The 13,635-nt window shown below is 45.4% G+C and overlaps 2 protein-coding genes and 2 non-coding genes across 17 annotated transcripts in view; 1 reads left to right on the top strand and 3 right to left on the bottom strand.

Moving 5' to 3' along the window:
- DENND2B (DENN domain containing 2B) overlaps positions 1 to 4,910 on the top strand; it is a 162,749-nt gene extending 157,839 nt beyond the window's left edge. For 13 of the 14 annotated variants that reach the window (XM_073216147.1, XM_073216139.1, XM_073216140.1 and 10 more), the window contains one exon: positions 4,772 to 4,910. In XM_073216147.1, coding sequence (XP_073072248.1) covers positions 4,772 to 4,821 — 50 coding nt within the window. In that variant the 3' untranslated portion in view covers positions 4,822 to 4,910. Of the gene's footprint in view, positions 1 to 364; positions 1,114 to 4,771 lie in introns of those variants that run through there. The other variant, XM_017646539.3, reaches the window with a different exon arrangement.
- A 3,006-nt stretch (positions 4,911 to 7,916) lies between these two features.
- Positions 7,917 to 11,187, bottom strand: RPL27A (ribosomal protein L27a). Its single transcript, XM_017646603.3, has 5 exons — positions 10,834 to 11,187; positions 10,378 to 10,441; positions 9,895 to 9,970; positions 9,046 to 9,220; positions 7,917 to 8,089 (listed from the first exon to the last, which is right to left on the bottom strand). The coding sequence occupies exons 1-5, from the start codon at positions 10,834 to 10,836 to the stop codon at positions 7,961 to 7,963; spliced, it is 447 nt and encodes a 148-aa protein (XP_017502092.1). The 5' UTR covers positions 10,837 to 11,187; the 3' UTR covers positions 7,917 to 7,960.
- Positions 8,198 to 8,329, bottom strand: LOC118973914 (small nucleolar RNA SNORA3/SNORA45 family). The gene has a single exon (XR_005063438.1). It is a non-coding gene; the product is annotated as a small nucleolar RNA SNORA3/SNORA45 family (small nucleolar RNA).
- Positions 9,601 to 9,730, bottom strand: LOC118973907 (small nucleolar RNA SNORA3/SNORA45 family). Its single transcript, XR_005063431.1, has one exon. It is a non-coding gene; the product is annotated as a small nucleolar RNA SNORA3/SNORA45 family (small nucleolar RNA).
- Positions 11,188 to 13,635: the final 2,448 nt, after the last annotated feature.

Below are 13,635 nucleotides of genomic sequence, written 5' to 3'. Positions count from 1 at the left end.
GAGTGAATGAGGGCCATTAGGGCCAGTGAGCTTTCCTCTAGGCCATAAGGGGTCTACAGAAGTAGCAGTGTCAGCGTGTCCTTGTTTGAAAGGCACTCCCTTCAAAGAGCTCAGCCGCTAAATCACAGAACCATAGCATGTCTTAGTTTAAAGGGAAATTGAGGCTGAAGAAGTTAAATGGCTTGCCCAAAGCCACAGTGATTAATGCCAGTGCCTTAATTAGAGCTGGAGTGTTTTCACTACCCTGGATCAGATAAGTCACAGCTGTAATCCAGCCTTTCTAAGCCTGTCTTTCCCTCTGAGGGGTAGGACTGTTGGAAGGTGACATGGAAACATTCTCACTCTTGCCCTCTCTGGCCCACAGGCAACAAAATGAAGTTCCTCCACAAGAAGAATTAAGCCCCTTTCCCAGTAACTGAGTCCAGTGCCTTGCAGAGCCTGGAACCTGGGGAGGGGGCCCAGCCTGGGATTCTCTGGGCTGCTGTGGCTGCTCTGCCCCCACAGACCCCACCCTCCCAGCCAACCCACCTCTGCCTTCACAATATCCCAGGATACTGTTTGTAAATAATCTGCTGTAAGCTTTCTTATCTGTTTTTGTAACAAGCAAAGAGAATCTGGTAAATATTTGTATATTCCCAAGGGGCTTGGGTGCTGGTGACTGGCCAATTATGTGCAGCTGACTGTCTCAGCCAAACCACTGATCTTCCCCGGGAGGCTCCTGGCCTGCCTGCCTGCGGCCCCTGCTGCCAGTCTCGGGCCCTGGAGAGCAGATGCTGTCTTGTTATGTACAGGAGGACCTTTTTTTTTTTAATTTTAGAGTTTCTATTTTTTTCTAATAGTCTTCCCTCCCTCCCTAGCCCTCTTCTTTGAAAGGCAAAGGCCAGTCAGTCCCCATTTGCAGCACGGAACCAGGCTCTCGGGCCTGGCCTTTGCTTGTTCCTCTCATCTTTGTGATGGTCAGTGAGTCATGGGAAGACCACCCCACCCCTAACTCTGCCAGTGCTCTCCCAGTCAGCAATGGCCATGATGCGGTACAGGGCATGCCTTCTTCCCGCCATCTACGGGTGTTCTCAATAAACAGTGTACAGTTGTTTGGGCCCAGAGCCCTATGTGTTCCTTGGCTTCATTATCTAGTTATTTCTCCCAGGGGGTGGGCTGAGCTAGGCCAGTCAGCAATGAAACACCATCATGCAGGGAATGAGTGCTTGATTAAGAATTTAGCTTCACTGTGGGTCACTGAAGCTCTCCTGCAGTGAAATCTTGTTCTCTGGCTTGTTGTGTGACTTGTCTTAGAAGATACCTACTCATTGTTCTAGTTCAGCTTCCCTCTCTAATAAGCAACTGTTAAGATTCTGTGTTTCTGGTGATGGAGAGAATGCTCAGTGGCCCTTGGCTCCACTATTAAGTGAATCTTAACATTTTCCTATTCAGTATGAAGCCCTTCAGACATCACTGGTGTCCTGACATTGGTGGAATACAGCCCAGCTAAAACCAACCCAGGGCTTGCTGACAGCCCTGGCCCATTGCCTATGGCTCTTCCATGTCACTCTGAATCGTTTTTTCTGTTGGAACTTGTGTGCAGAAACTTCTGCTACATTCCATGGAAAAGCAAGGAGAGAAGCAGGGTGGGAAATATGGGTGGCCTTAGGCTTTCCACCCACCCAAGGGCTTTGCAGAGCTGAAACCTTAAAATTTTCCATGATGAGGCATTATGCTGGAACTCTTTTCACTGATACTATCTATGTTTGGGCCTGGTAGGATTTGAACCATGGAATTAAGTTTTCCTGCCCCACCTGAGCCCTCTTAAAGGAGATGATCCCATCTTCAGTTCCCTTTCCTCCTCCTCCCCATGTCCATGGAGGCCTGTGCAGGTCCCAGCCTGCCCGTGGTTTGGGGTTGCTATTGCCTCATAAAGCGAAGTAGAGGATTTGTCTTCTGCGAAGACAGTTGTCTTCTCTAAAACAGCCTCCTACATCGTTGGCTTTGGCATCTTTCAGGAAAGGAGGGCAGGGGGTGAGGCCTCATGTGTCTGGGTTTTCAGTTGAGGTAGAGATAGAAGACAGGGTTACAACCAGAAAGTCCCAGAGTTGAGCATAGTTACCTCTACAACTCAGCACTGTTAACCCAGCCTGGGCTTCATGACAGTCCTAGAGGTAGATTCCTTAATAATATAGTTAACGACAATTTCCAAAAAGTACTATTTCTCCTTTTTTAAATGTGGACCCAAAGAATCCTCAAGACATGTAATCGGATCACACATTATATAGGTGTAAATTCTTTTTTTTGTAAAATTTGAAACTTTCATGTGTTTTTAAAATCTTAAAATACCTAAGATTAACCCTAGAGACTCCTTCCTCCTCCTGTGGCCACATCTCATCCCAATTCAGAAAACTAGTACTGGCACATAATGGCTCGGAGTGGAATGCAAGGGCCCATGCTGTGACTGCAGCGGGCAAGGCACAGAAGTCTTACTGGAAAGGTAGAGGAGGGTGTATGTGTGGAGAGGGTAAGGGGGCCCTGGTGTGGGGTTGACAGAAAGCGTCCAGTACTTCTTTCCAAGTTCTGCTGTCATATTATATCTGGATGCCTGAACAGATGGTTCTCAATCCTGTCAGTACCAACACTTTTCTTTTCTATAGCAAATAGTGTAATTCCGCCTGCTTTACTATTCTGCAATGAAATTTACAGATAATATAGCCTACCTAAACATGCCTTAACTTTAATAAAATGGGAAAATAAAAGGCAGGCATTTTGTTATAAAATAACTTGTAGTTAAATATGTAAATGCTTGGGCACAATTGTACTGGAAGATATAAGGATGCCTACACCTGTATATAGAATTGCTGTGAATGCAACAGCTACACATGAAGACATAATTATTCACATAAAAGTGAATTAGCAATTAAGACTCTGCCAAGTAGATATCACTGGTAAGAGAGTTTTCTGAAATTAACAACTTTTCGTAGTATGCTCAACAAAACACCAGTAGTTGGAATCCTGGAAAACTGAGTAGATGAAAATTGGAAAACAAAAACAACCTCTCTGCTCCCACCCCCCACACAAAAAAAGGCCCAACAGCATTTTGATTATGCATAAAAATTCTGTTAGGTTCTGTCTTGCCAATGGGTTTCAGCCCCGGGCAAGTTCGCTATGGATTCAATGTGACCAAAGAAATTGACAGCAAAACATTCTTGGGGTGAAAGGGTTATACCCAAGTTTATTTCCAGGTGGCAGGTCAGTCACTAGAATCCCGTTCATCAGAGTGAGTCTGCAGGTAGCAAGCCAGTCTCTGCCTCTGGGCCCCTCTGTCTGCACAGTTGTCCCACACAGCTGTCCTCTGGGCCTGTCCTCGGCGCTGCCACCACTTCAGCCTCTGCTCTGCAATCCTGCAGCCTTGCAGCCCTACCATCATCATGTTGTGCCCAGAGCACTGGGTGGAGCTCTTTTTATAGAGTCAACAGCCATGTATTGCCCACAGGTGTGCAGTGAGCTAGTCAACCACAGCCTGGTGAGAATCCTGGCCACAGGAACTCTCATTTTATCCACAGGTTCTAAACTAGATTTTTCTTTGTTGTTTAGAATCAACTCATACTTTGCAGGTATCTGGCTTCCCCTCCACGATTGTGACAAACAAAAAATGACCCTGTACATTCCATAACACCCCCACAGAAGATGTTATTACCATCTAGAACAAGTGTCCCTGAACAGTGTCTTTCTGACAACGCGGGTGCAATTGCTCAGACAGTGCAATGTTGTCTTCTCTACTTCCTCTACCAGAAGTCCCAATGCCTAGGGGTGTCAGACCTCCCCTATTCTGGAGTTAAGAAAGGCCCTGGATTTTCTCCTGTAATTAGTCCAATAACTTTTTTTTTTTTTTTTAAGAGTTAATACCCCCCCACCCCTCCGTCCCATTACGTCTTTCTAAATGCTCTTTTCAATAAGTAACCATGCGCTGGTAAACAGTAGTGTCGCAATGAGGATTCTGGGCTGTTTAGAAAGTGTTATTTTAAAGGAGTGCCCTTGGAAAGCAGTATTATTCTAACTGTGGTTCACACTGGATTGTATGTGGAATAAGGGCCCCAAGAAAATAGTTTTAAACACATACAATCACAGATCAGTTAAGTTTTTGTTAAAAATAATACTCTATTTCTCATGTAGACTTTTAACCCATCTGGTACTTCCAAAATGACTTACTTATAAAAGTATACACACAGTATTAAGAAAAAAAACCGTAAAGGAATTAAAGTGAAAACAAAATTGGACTGTAAAATAGACCCAGAAATGAAACATTAACCTATATTTTTACTAGGGATATTGCACAGTTAACTATTTCTAGAGCCAGTGTGGCGGCATGTGTGTCAAACCGTCTTAAATTTGTCAGTGGAGGTGGGAATGGGTGTAATTTAAAAGGTAATGAAAACTCTAGAACAAGAGAAAATACTATTCAGCACTGGTAAGTTACCAGTAACTTTTTTTTAAAGCTATTGTTTGTCATTGATACTGCCTTTTAGTAAGTAAATAATACGCATTTGGTTAAACTACCAAAACACCATCTCCCTTATCCCCCCCAATTCATGAGGAAATGCCTTCGCTCATTTTTCTGTACTTCACATGGAGTATTTCCATGTGGATAGGCATTTCTTTTTAGCCACAGGTGCCTTGCACGCAGTTCGCGATCCTCATCTTTTTGACAACTTTGTTACTTCTAAGGTTTGGGAATCCCAATCTTGACAGAGTACATAAAGAGTACACCTCCTGTTCTTAAGCGCAGCCGAAGCGGGCCCTGAAGGACTGCAAAGCTGGCAGAGACCTCCGCCCTGATGGGAGCTGACAGCCCACGTGGACCAGGACCCGAATCAAACCTCTCGCCTCCGGCGGAAGCTTCCCCGTCGCGTGACACGGGCCGACGCTGGTCTCTACCGGAAATGGTTGAAGGAGGCGGGGCCTGCCGGCTGTGGGGGTGGTGGGAGACCGTAACCCCGGAGCCAAACCCTCACAGGCTCCGGAAGTGACTCTTAAGGGAGGAGCCGAGACGCCTAACGCCGCGCAAACCTGGGACAAGCTCGCAGGGCTGGAGCCGCCGAGACCCCGTACACCGATGCTGCACATCAACCGCGGGTGGTGCGCGCCTTTACGCTTTTCGTTCCAGGGCTGGGCTGCTCTTGGGCTAGCCATCGAATAAGTCTATCTTTAAGTCGGAAACTTAAATCCGACTTAGCTAATTTTGCAAATTACGAAGCAGACATTCCTAAGTCAGAAGCTATAGCTGCAGCTCCAAGGTCCATGTATAAATACACAGGCCTGAAATTACAGTCTTAGCAATTTAAGCTTACATAAAAACCTAATGTACCAATACCATTTTTCACCACCATCATGGAGGTAGGTGAATAAAAGGTTGAAGACTACTGTGTGAGTAGGGCACTTGATACGGCTCTGCTTCTCATATGTGGGAGGACCTTGCTAATAACCCTGTGTACTTGCTGGCCATCGCAAAGACAGTGGCAGTACAGGGGCTTTGTGAACAAAACAGGCTAGACAAAGCTTGGCCATCTCATTAAGTTTCCAATGCATAGGCTGTGTTTTGCATTTCAGCACTGGCATCTTTCACTCTCAACTGCAACATAAAGCTGAATGAATGCAATGTTTGCCTTTGGTTCCATATTAACAAGCCAAGTGGTTACTAAGTCTGTGTTCATTTATTTGGGCTTTTCACTAGTCACCCAGCTTCCTTCAGCAGTGGATCACTTGGAAAGGAATCAGCGTCTGTCCTATTACCTATAGATAATGGTGAGAAAGCTCGAATAAGGCAGCTCAAAATAGTATCAGTTGCTGCCCCTTACCAGGCCAGATGGAATAGCATGATTATCTGGGCTGTCTTCTCTATTTTGAATGGCTATACTAGTGACTTTCACATTTAGCATGATCATTTGCAGCTCTATGGTGGATTGGGGTGAATATTATCCCAACGAACCCCTGTCCTGTTTTGGGACAGTTGTGGATGCCACCACAGGTGTCAACAATTAACTCCATTAAGGGAAAACTAGTGATCAAAAATCTTCCTCTAAACCCTACTATTCCAGGTCTAACCATTTTGCTGCCAACACCACCCTACCTAATGCAGTCAGTCACCAAGTTTCCAGTCCGTATCTTCTGAATTCCACTTCTTTTCCATTCTCATTATCTTGGTCCTCCCCCCTCCAGCTTCCCACTGTAGCCCAGTCCCCAAATTACAGCCTGGCCAGAGTAATCATTCCCTCCAGGTTCATTTCCCACATGGTATCTCACCTTACCTTGCCTACCCAAACTGGTTTCCTAAATGCATGCTTGCTCTTCCCCTTCCCTGGATCACTTTCTTATTGACTTAATCACACCAAGGTTGCCTGCCTGTCTGCTCCCCAATAGTTCACTTATATATGTTACTAATAACAAATACGTTTTAGTATGCCTTCCATTTACTTAAGCCACACAACCCTCAAGTAGGTACCTTTACCTAAATTTTAAAGATGAGAAAACTGAACTAAGCCTAAGTCATACAGCTGTTAGGTTTAGATTTCAATTTCAAAAGCCATCTGACTCTTTTAGGACACCACATTTATACATTTCTATGCCTTCAGTGTCTAGCAGGAATCAACACTAAATTGAGTCTCTTAATTTCAACTACCAACCAACCTTCTCTAGATCCATGGACTCAGCTTCCCTATTAGAAGCCCTCCAACAGATACATCAGGAAAAACCAATCACTTTTACCTTTCTCCATCAGCTGTTGTGGAAGATGCAAATCCAGATGATCCAAATGAGCAAACCTCAAGTTATTAGTTTGTCCAACTGAATAAAACCTTCCTGATAGTTCTATCATCACCCAAATCAATCAAGTTTCCCTGTCCTTCCTTATATGTTACAGTCCCAATTGTCCTCTGAAGGTTGTCATGACAGATTTATCCCACATAAAACCATGGTTCCCAGTCCATGTATGCACCCATAAGCATTAACAATTCTCCACCCAACTAATCCTTGTAGTTGAGTTTTAGTTGATTTAAGTGCAATCTTATGTATTACTTTGGCCAGGGTCCTAGACTCCAAGTCTTATTTTGGGAATTTTCAAAATCTTGGGAAGAACTCATTAAGAACTGTAGCAAATTATAATTTACCCTGAGATCAATGAGGGTCCTATCTGCACTAGTCATCCTGATGGTTCTGGAGGAGATACAAACCCTAGAAAATACGAACCTAGTTTCTGACCTTTATGAATTCCCTCATTTCTCTACTAGATACATTTGAAACTAGAAGAAAAATCATTATCATGATGTGTTTCTTTGAACATTAAGACTCCTATCGCACAGGAACCATAAATCCTGACAAGTGTTTTCCAGAATCCAAACCACTCCGATGTTTAAAAGCCCTTGTATGTTAGAATTTAGGTTGCTGGGCCTCATTTTCAAGATTTTGCTTCTAACTAGAATGGTTTGAGGTCCAGGATGAGGAAGCCATATGGAAAAACCTTAGGTTCAGGAATTTAGTCTTAAAGAACTGCCTCAATCCTTCTACTGGTCCCCCTATAGAAAGTGACCCATCAAAATCCTGTGAAGGCCATGATCCATCAAAAACTGTCTTACCCTTCTGAGCCCCACAGAACAGTTAAGGCCACATTTTCTCACTCACTGTAATGCTGTAATACATTATAATTCAGTGCAAACAGGCCTTTCAGCTCTAAGACAAAAATGTATGTTTTCAACAGGTATCACTCTCACTTTATAAAACAAAAGGTCCAAGTTAGGTAACCAGACAAGTCCTCTAAGCACTGGTGCTATCTCTTGCACAATTTGTGAAGGGAGTTGGCAGTGGAGCCCAGGCCCTATTCCTAGAACCTGTTGGGTGGGAGGTAGAAGAGCCAAAGAACCTACATTCATACCAGAAGAGAAAAGCACGTATCATCATTTAATGAATGTCCCTTCATGTGGCTTCAAGCTACCAGGACACAGGCACCCCCAACACCTTTAATCTTCTCCTCAGCTCTTCTGCTGAAGAATTTGGCCTTCACGATGACAGGCTGCTTTGGGAGCTTTCCCTTCCCCAGAACTTTGTAGTAACCCTGGAAGAATGGAGAAAAGGGTTTATGGTCCCCACAGGCTGGTAACAACCCCCTCATGGGTATAAGGAAAGATGATTGCCAACCCACTCCATCTAGGAGCCAAGGAACGCATGTTTCTGATCTGGGCACTACCGGGGGCACTGACTGCCCTCGCCAGTGAATCAAGACCAGCAGATTCTCTCCGAGGCCTCTAGCACACCAGGACAAAGAGCTGTGTCAGGATGTGACTCTAGTCTCGGGCAAAGCACAAACCCTCTCTCCTAATCAATTATCACCTGATAATCAAAAAAAAGAAAACCACGTTCCCGGCAATGTTCCAAGTCTTCACCATCAAAATTGCTCAAGGGATGTTAAGTAGGCTGGGAAGGGCAATCTACAACTTAATGCCCCCCTGCAGGATTCAGACAACCACCATACCCATAAGAGTAAAGGCTGACAGAATAACCAGAACTCCAAATGATATACAAAAATGCTTTCTTTGGGGGGAAGGGAGGAATCATCTCTTCAGATAATGTAAGACCTTAAATGACAAACATACTAGGATTTTATTCTGTAAGGAACACAAAGGGTAAAGAGCTGTGCCTCATATAGGCTTGTGTAAAACAGACCAGAGCCAGCCAAGATTTTGCCAATAAATAGCTTAGGCGAGAAACGCAAACCTATACAAACAGGGAGTAAAAGGAGCAGTAAGACCACTGTTTGGAATAACATTCAGGTCAAAATGAAATAACTGAATAAATGGGCAGAAAAATTATTCTTTAGATGTTTTGCTTGAAACAATTCTATAGAGTTCAATTTTGGTCAGTGTATCATCTGTGGAATTTTACCAAAAGGTGGAATTATCTAGTAGGTAACTAGGTATGTAAACATTAGGTTGGAGATCAAATAGATTAGATTACCCAGTTTTGAGAGGCAAGGATTTGCCAAATAAAGGCAAAAATTTTTCATTTACTCACCGATCGCACCACATCAATGATAGGAGCAACTCCAGTCTTGTTTTTGGCAGCATTTAACCGTGTCTGCTCACTGACCAAGGTCCACAGTTTATCAAGATTGACAGTTGGGCAGAAGCTCTGGTTCCTCTTTAAGTGGTAATGTCTCATACCAACTTTCCCAAAGTAACCTGGGTGACTGAGAAGAGAAGGCAACCACTTTCATAATCTCACTCCAATTAGGAAGCTGTGTTTATGATCGATCTTTACAGTTTATTTCCCCTCCCCACTCCAAGAGTGTTAAGTTGTCCACTGGTGTAGAACAGTGACACAGCAGGTACTCCATTTATTTGTTGAGTAAAACAAATCTTTATAAAAGCCACCAAAGATTTTCAGGAGTTGGACTAGCTTTATCTCGTGGAACCAGGGTAAGTCACTGAGGAAGGGGCAGTGCCAAGACTAGAACTTAGGTCACGTGACAGCATTATATGGAAATTACACACACTCCTAAAACAGAGTTCTTCTCAACAAATAGTTAAAAAACCATCCCTTAGTTTGTGTAAGTGAATATAACCTGACGCCTGTCACTAACCCGGTGACTGACTGTGCCACGAGAGCCACAGTCAGTGAATAAGGTCAGCAGTTACTTTTCGAGGACTCTAGCACACTAAGGCAATAGTTGATACCCAAGCGTGACTCTAGTCTCGATGACAAGTTCTCCCTTCACATCAAGCGTTTTAACCTGGTAAAAGCCAGCAACAGGCAAGGTTTTGAGTGGTTAAGAGGCTTGCTTCCCATTAAAGATGTTCTGAGCCAGCCTTCTGCCCCTAACTCCGAAACTGCCCGTCTCAACACAATCTAATAAACACTCACTATTTATCAAAGTTGATCCTGTGGTGAAGCAGACCACCAGCATTTCCCCGGCCTCCCGGGTGCTTCCGGTGTTTGCCTGTAGGAATACAAAGCTACATGACTAACACAGCCTTCTCGGGCCCATTTCTCGCAAAAGCGTTTCGCCACTTTTGTGCCTTTGCTTATGCCGTTCCCAGTCTACAACGACTTTCAGCATTGTTAATCACTAAGACTATGGCCAAACATCTCTGCAGTGTTTGACATCCCACAACTACGGCAGTACATCACGTCTTCAATCAATTCGATACTGTGCCCCGCTTAATTTTCATCCCCAAATGATTGAGATTCTCTAAAACTGGATCCTCGAATAAAGTCAGTATCCATCAATCCGACTAGAACGCATAAAGCTCTTACTAACCCACTTCAAACCCACCTACCTCCTGGCTAGATAAGCAGCGAGCAAGGAGAGCCCAAAACCAACCAGTTAGGGAAGGCGGCACTTACCGATTCGGCCGTGGCCGTGGCTCACGTGGCCCCGAAGTTTACGGGTCTTCCTCAGTCTGGACGGCTGTGTGGAAAATGGTGCTTGGTTATAAGGCCCAAGGCTGGTTGGGAATGGGGAGATGCCTGTCAGTCTGCCGGGGGCCTGGAGGCCTAAGGATCAAGTGTCTGTCTTTTGGCGCAATCAGTAAAGCTGAGGTTATAAACTGGTCCGGGGCCGTGAGGCCTCGTCAGGGCGGCGCCCGAGCGCCTTGACACCGCGTGTCTCAAGGACCCGAACCCCGGGCCGAACACGAGGGCCCAGGCTCCCGCGCCCAGGCCAGACCCCTGCCCTGAGGACGCCCATGCGCGGCCTGGAATGCCGGGCTAAGGTCGGGGTCAAGGGCTGGGGTGCAACGCTAGCAGAACTCGCGCAGCTTGAACCAGCAACCCTGCGGAGAAACGAAAAGAATCACCTACCATGTCGGCGGCCGAAACGAAAGAAGGAAGCCTACGCGAAGTCTCGCGAGGTACCGAACTCGGGGGGCGGAGCCAATGCTCCTCACTTCCGGCCAGGGAGGCCGTGTCTAAGTGCGGTGTCTTGCGTCTCTTGGGTCTCGCGCCGCTGAGGGGTCTTTCCTTTTCCTTTTCTTGTGGGTCGTCCTTGCTTTTATATCGAAGTGCGGGTGGCCCTGGCGGCCTGTAGCGCTTCTCTGTGCAGCTTGTTGTACGTTCAGGCTCGGAGGCTGAGCGCTGTCGCGGAATCCGGGGCTTGGGGACGCTGTGATAATGCCTTGGCTCTGGAACCCTCCTACGCCACCGTGTGTCAGCTCCTCACCAAACGCCCCAGCCCTGAGCGTTCAGTTTTAGTGGCCTGCTCGGACCCGGCGGTGGCGGTGGCGGTAGCGGTAGCGGTAGCTTGCTTGTCCCCCGGCCTCAGTGAGGAGCCGCGAGGCACTCTGGTCCCCTGTGTGACCACCGGTGTCTCGCTCTGCTCCCTTGAAGTCCTTTAAGGACTCAAATTCTTAAACGACTCAAGGGTTATTTTCTTTCATCCGTGCACTCCCAGTTCCTGGCATGTAGTACATACTCAACAAATTATTGAGTGACTGAATGCACCTGCTCTCACCTCCCTTTCCTCACCCAGTGGAAGAGATTTTCTTCCCGGCTTAAGTCTCCACCAATGTTCAAAAATCCCATTCTTTCAATTACTCGGTGTGTGGTATTTTCTCTGCTTCGTTCCCTTAAACTAAAATATATTTTAGCTAAAATATCCTCAATTCTCCCTGTCTTTAGCTATTACCCTTGCTCTTTCCTTTACAGCCAAGCTCCCCCAAAGACTGGTCTTCAAATCCTGATAACTGTTGAATCCACTGTAATCTAGCTCTCAGCCCTACAACTTCTGTGAAATTGCTTTTACCCGTCAACAGTACACCAAATACCAAACTGAATAAACTCTTCCAATTCCACATACTGCTTGTTCTCTCTGCTGTACTTTATCCCATTGACTTACTTTCTAGAGAAACCCTTGTCTTCCTTCTACCTTTCTGACTATTTCTTAGTCGTCTTTTCAGGTTCTTCTAACTTTGCTCACCATTTAAACGTTGATATTCTTCAGCCTCCTGTCCTTGCCCCTCTCAACTTTTCACAGTACACAATATTCTTAGGTGAATTCATCTTCAATTGCTTCAGTTCACATCTCTGTTGTTGAGTTCCACTATTGTATATTCATTTGATTTCTGGTTAGTATTCCTTGGACATTGTACAGACAAACTAGAGAAACATATTCAAAGACTTTGATCTTTCCTGCTCCCTGGTGCCTTCTCCTTTATTCTATATCTTGGTGAGTGGCATCATTGTCCACCTAGATAGTGTCAGGGGAGCCTGAAAATTCTCCCCAACACTTGTTTTCCTCTAATACACTGCCACCATATCCTTTTGTTCTGTATCTCTCAAATCTGCTTCCTCTTTTTAAGCCTTAGTGCCACTGCCTTTATTAAGGCCCTCATTGTGTCTTATCTGCAGACAACCTCCTGAGATCACCCTGCCTGGATCCTAGCCCTTCTTCAATCCCTCCATCCTTCACACCTCTGCCAGGTTAATCTTCCTAAAACATGACTTTCATCCTTTCACTTACTTCATCAAAAAGTTCAGTAGCTTCATATTACCAGCGGAATACAGCCCACCTGCCTTTCCAAACTAACCTCAGCTTCTCCACTACGCAAACTTCCTACTGCAGCCAACCTGTACATGCCTTCTGCCTTTTTCCCCATGCTGGTGCCATTTCTCATGGTTCCCTGATGAGATACCCCAAATCTTCCTCCACTTTAAAGGCTCATTTCTGCTTCCTCCCAGAACACTTCAGCCCACAGTGGTGACAGCCAGATACACATTGCAGTTTACAAAATACATCTGCCTGAGAGGCCAGCACTACCAGAGAGAGAATGAGAGAATTTTATGAATGAGAGAATTGAGGCACAGACGGTCAAGTGACTTGCAAGAGGCTACAGAGCTGCTCTGATTTAAAGGCTGGGCCTACTCTTCAGTTCTCTCTCCAGATCTTCTGCTTTTACCTCAGTGACCACTCCCTCTCTGACCTCACACAGGGAAAAAGCGATCATACCTCATTCAGTCCTTAATCACATACTGCCTGTGACCAGGAGAAAGAGGTGTGTTGAGAGTTGGGGCCAAGGTCTAAAAAGACATCATCCTCTATTTGATATCAAAACTGGCCAGTAAGCATACCAGTGATAAGCTGAATTACCTGAAAACTACCCTTGGGAAGATGGTCTGTGAATGGAGGTAAGCTGGGTGGAGTTCGGGGAATGAAAGGTAACTATCAGGTGCCTGTAAATAGGGTCTGGAGCAAGGACTGAGACTGTCCAGGGAGTGGAGGTAGCATTCTGGGTACTGGGACACTGTTTCTGGATGGTTTTGCCATGTTCTTTGCTCATGTAAGAGCTGCATCCTATCCGTCAGGCCATCCACCTGAATAGAAGGCCTAACACCGTGTTAGGTTCTGTGCTCACTTAACATTCTTTTTCACTGGTGGTTTTGTTCTCTAGCATAGAGTGAGTGACCTGGGTCCTTGTCTGGCTTTGGTTTTTTAGCAGGCTCCCTCCCCTTCCCAAGGCAATCATGTAGCTTTAACATAAGGCTCATGTGGGGTTTGTCAGTGTGAGTCAGTATCCCTAGGTTGACCAGCTCTCAGAGAGCAAAACTGAATTGTGGATTAGCAAAGTTGAGTAGCAACCAGGCAATAAGCATTAGGTGGTTTGTCCT

Source organism: Manis javanica, chromosome 11, assembly GCF_040802235.1.
Source record: "Manis javanica isolate MJ-LG chromosome 11, MJ_LKY, whole genome shotgun sequence".
Classification (NCBI taxonomy): Eukaryota; Metazoa; Chordata; class Mammalia; order Pholidota; family Manidae; genus Manis; species Manis javanica.
The sequence above is the reverse complement of the archived record's forward strand: the minus strand, read 5'-3'. Positions and strand labels throughout refer to the sequence as shown.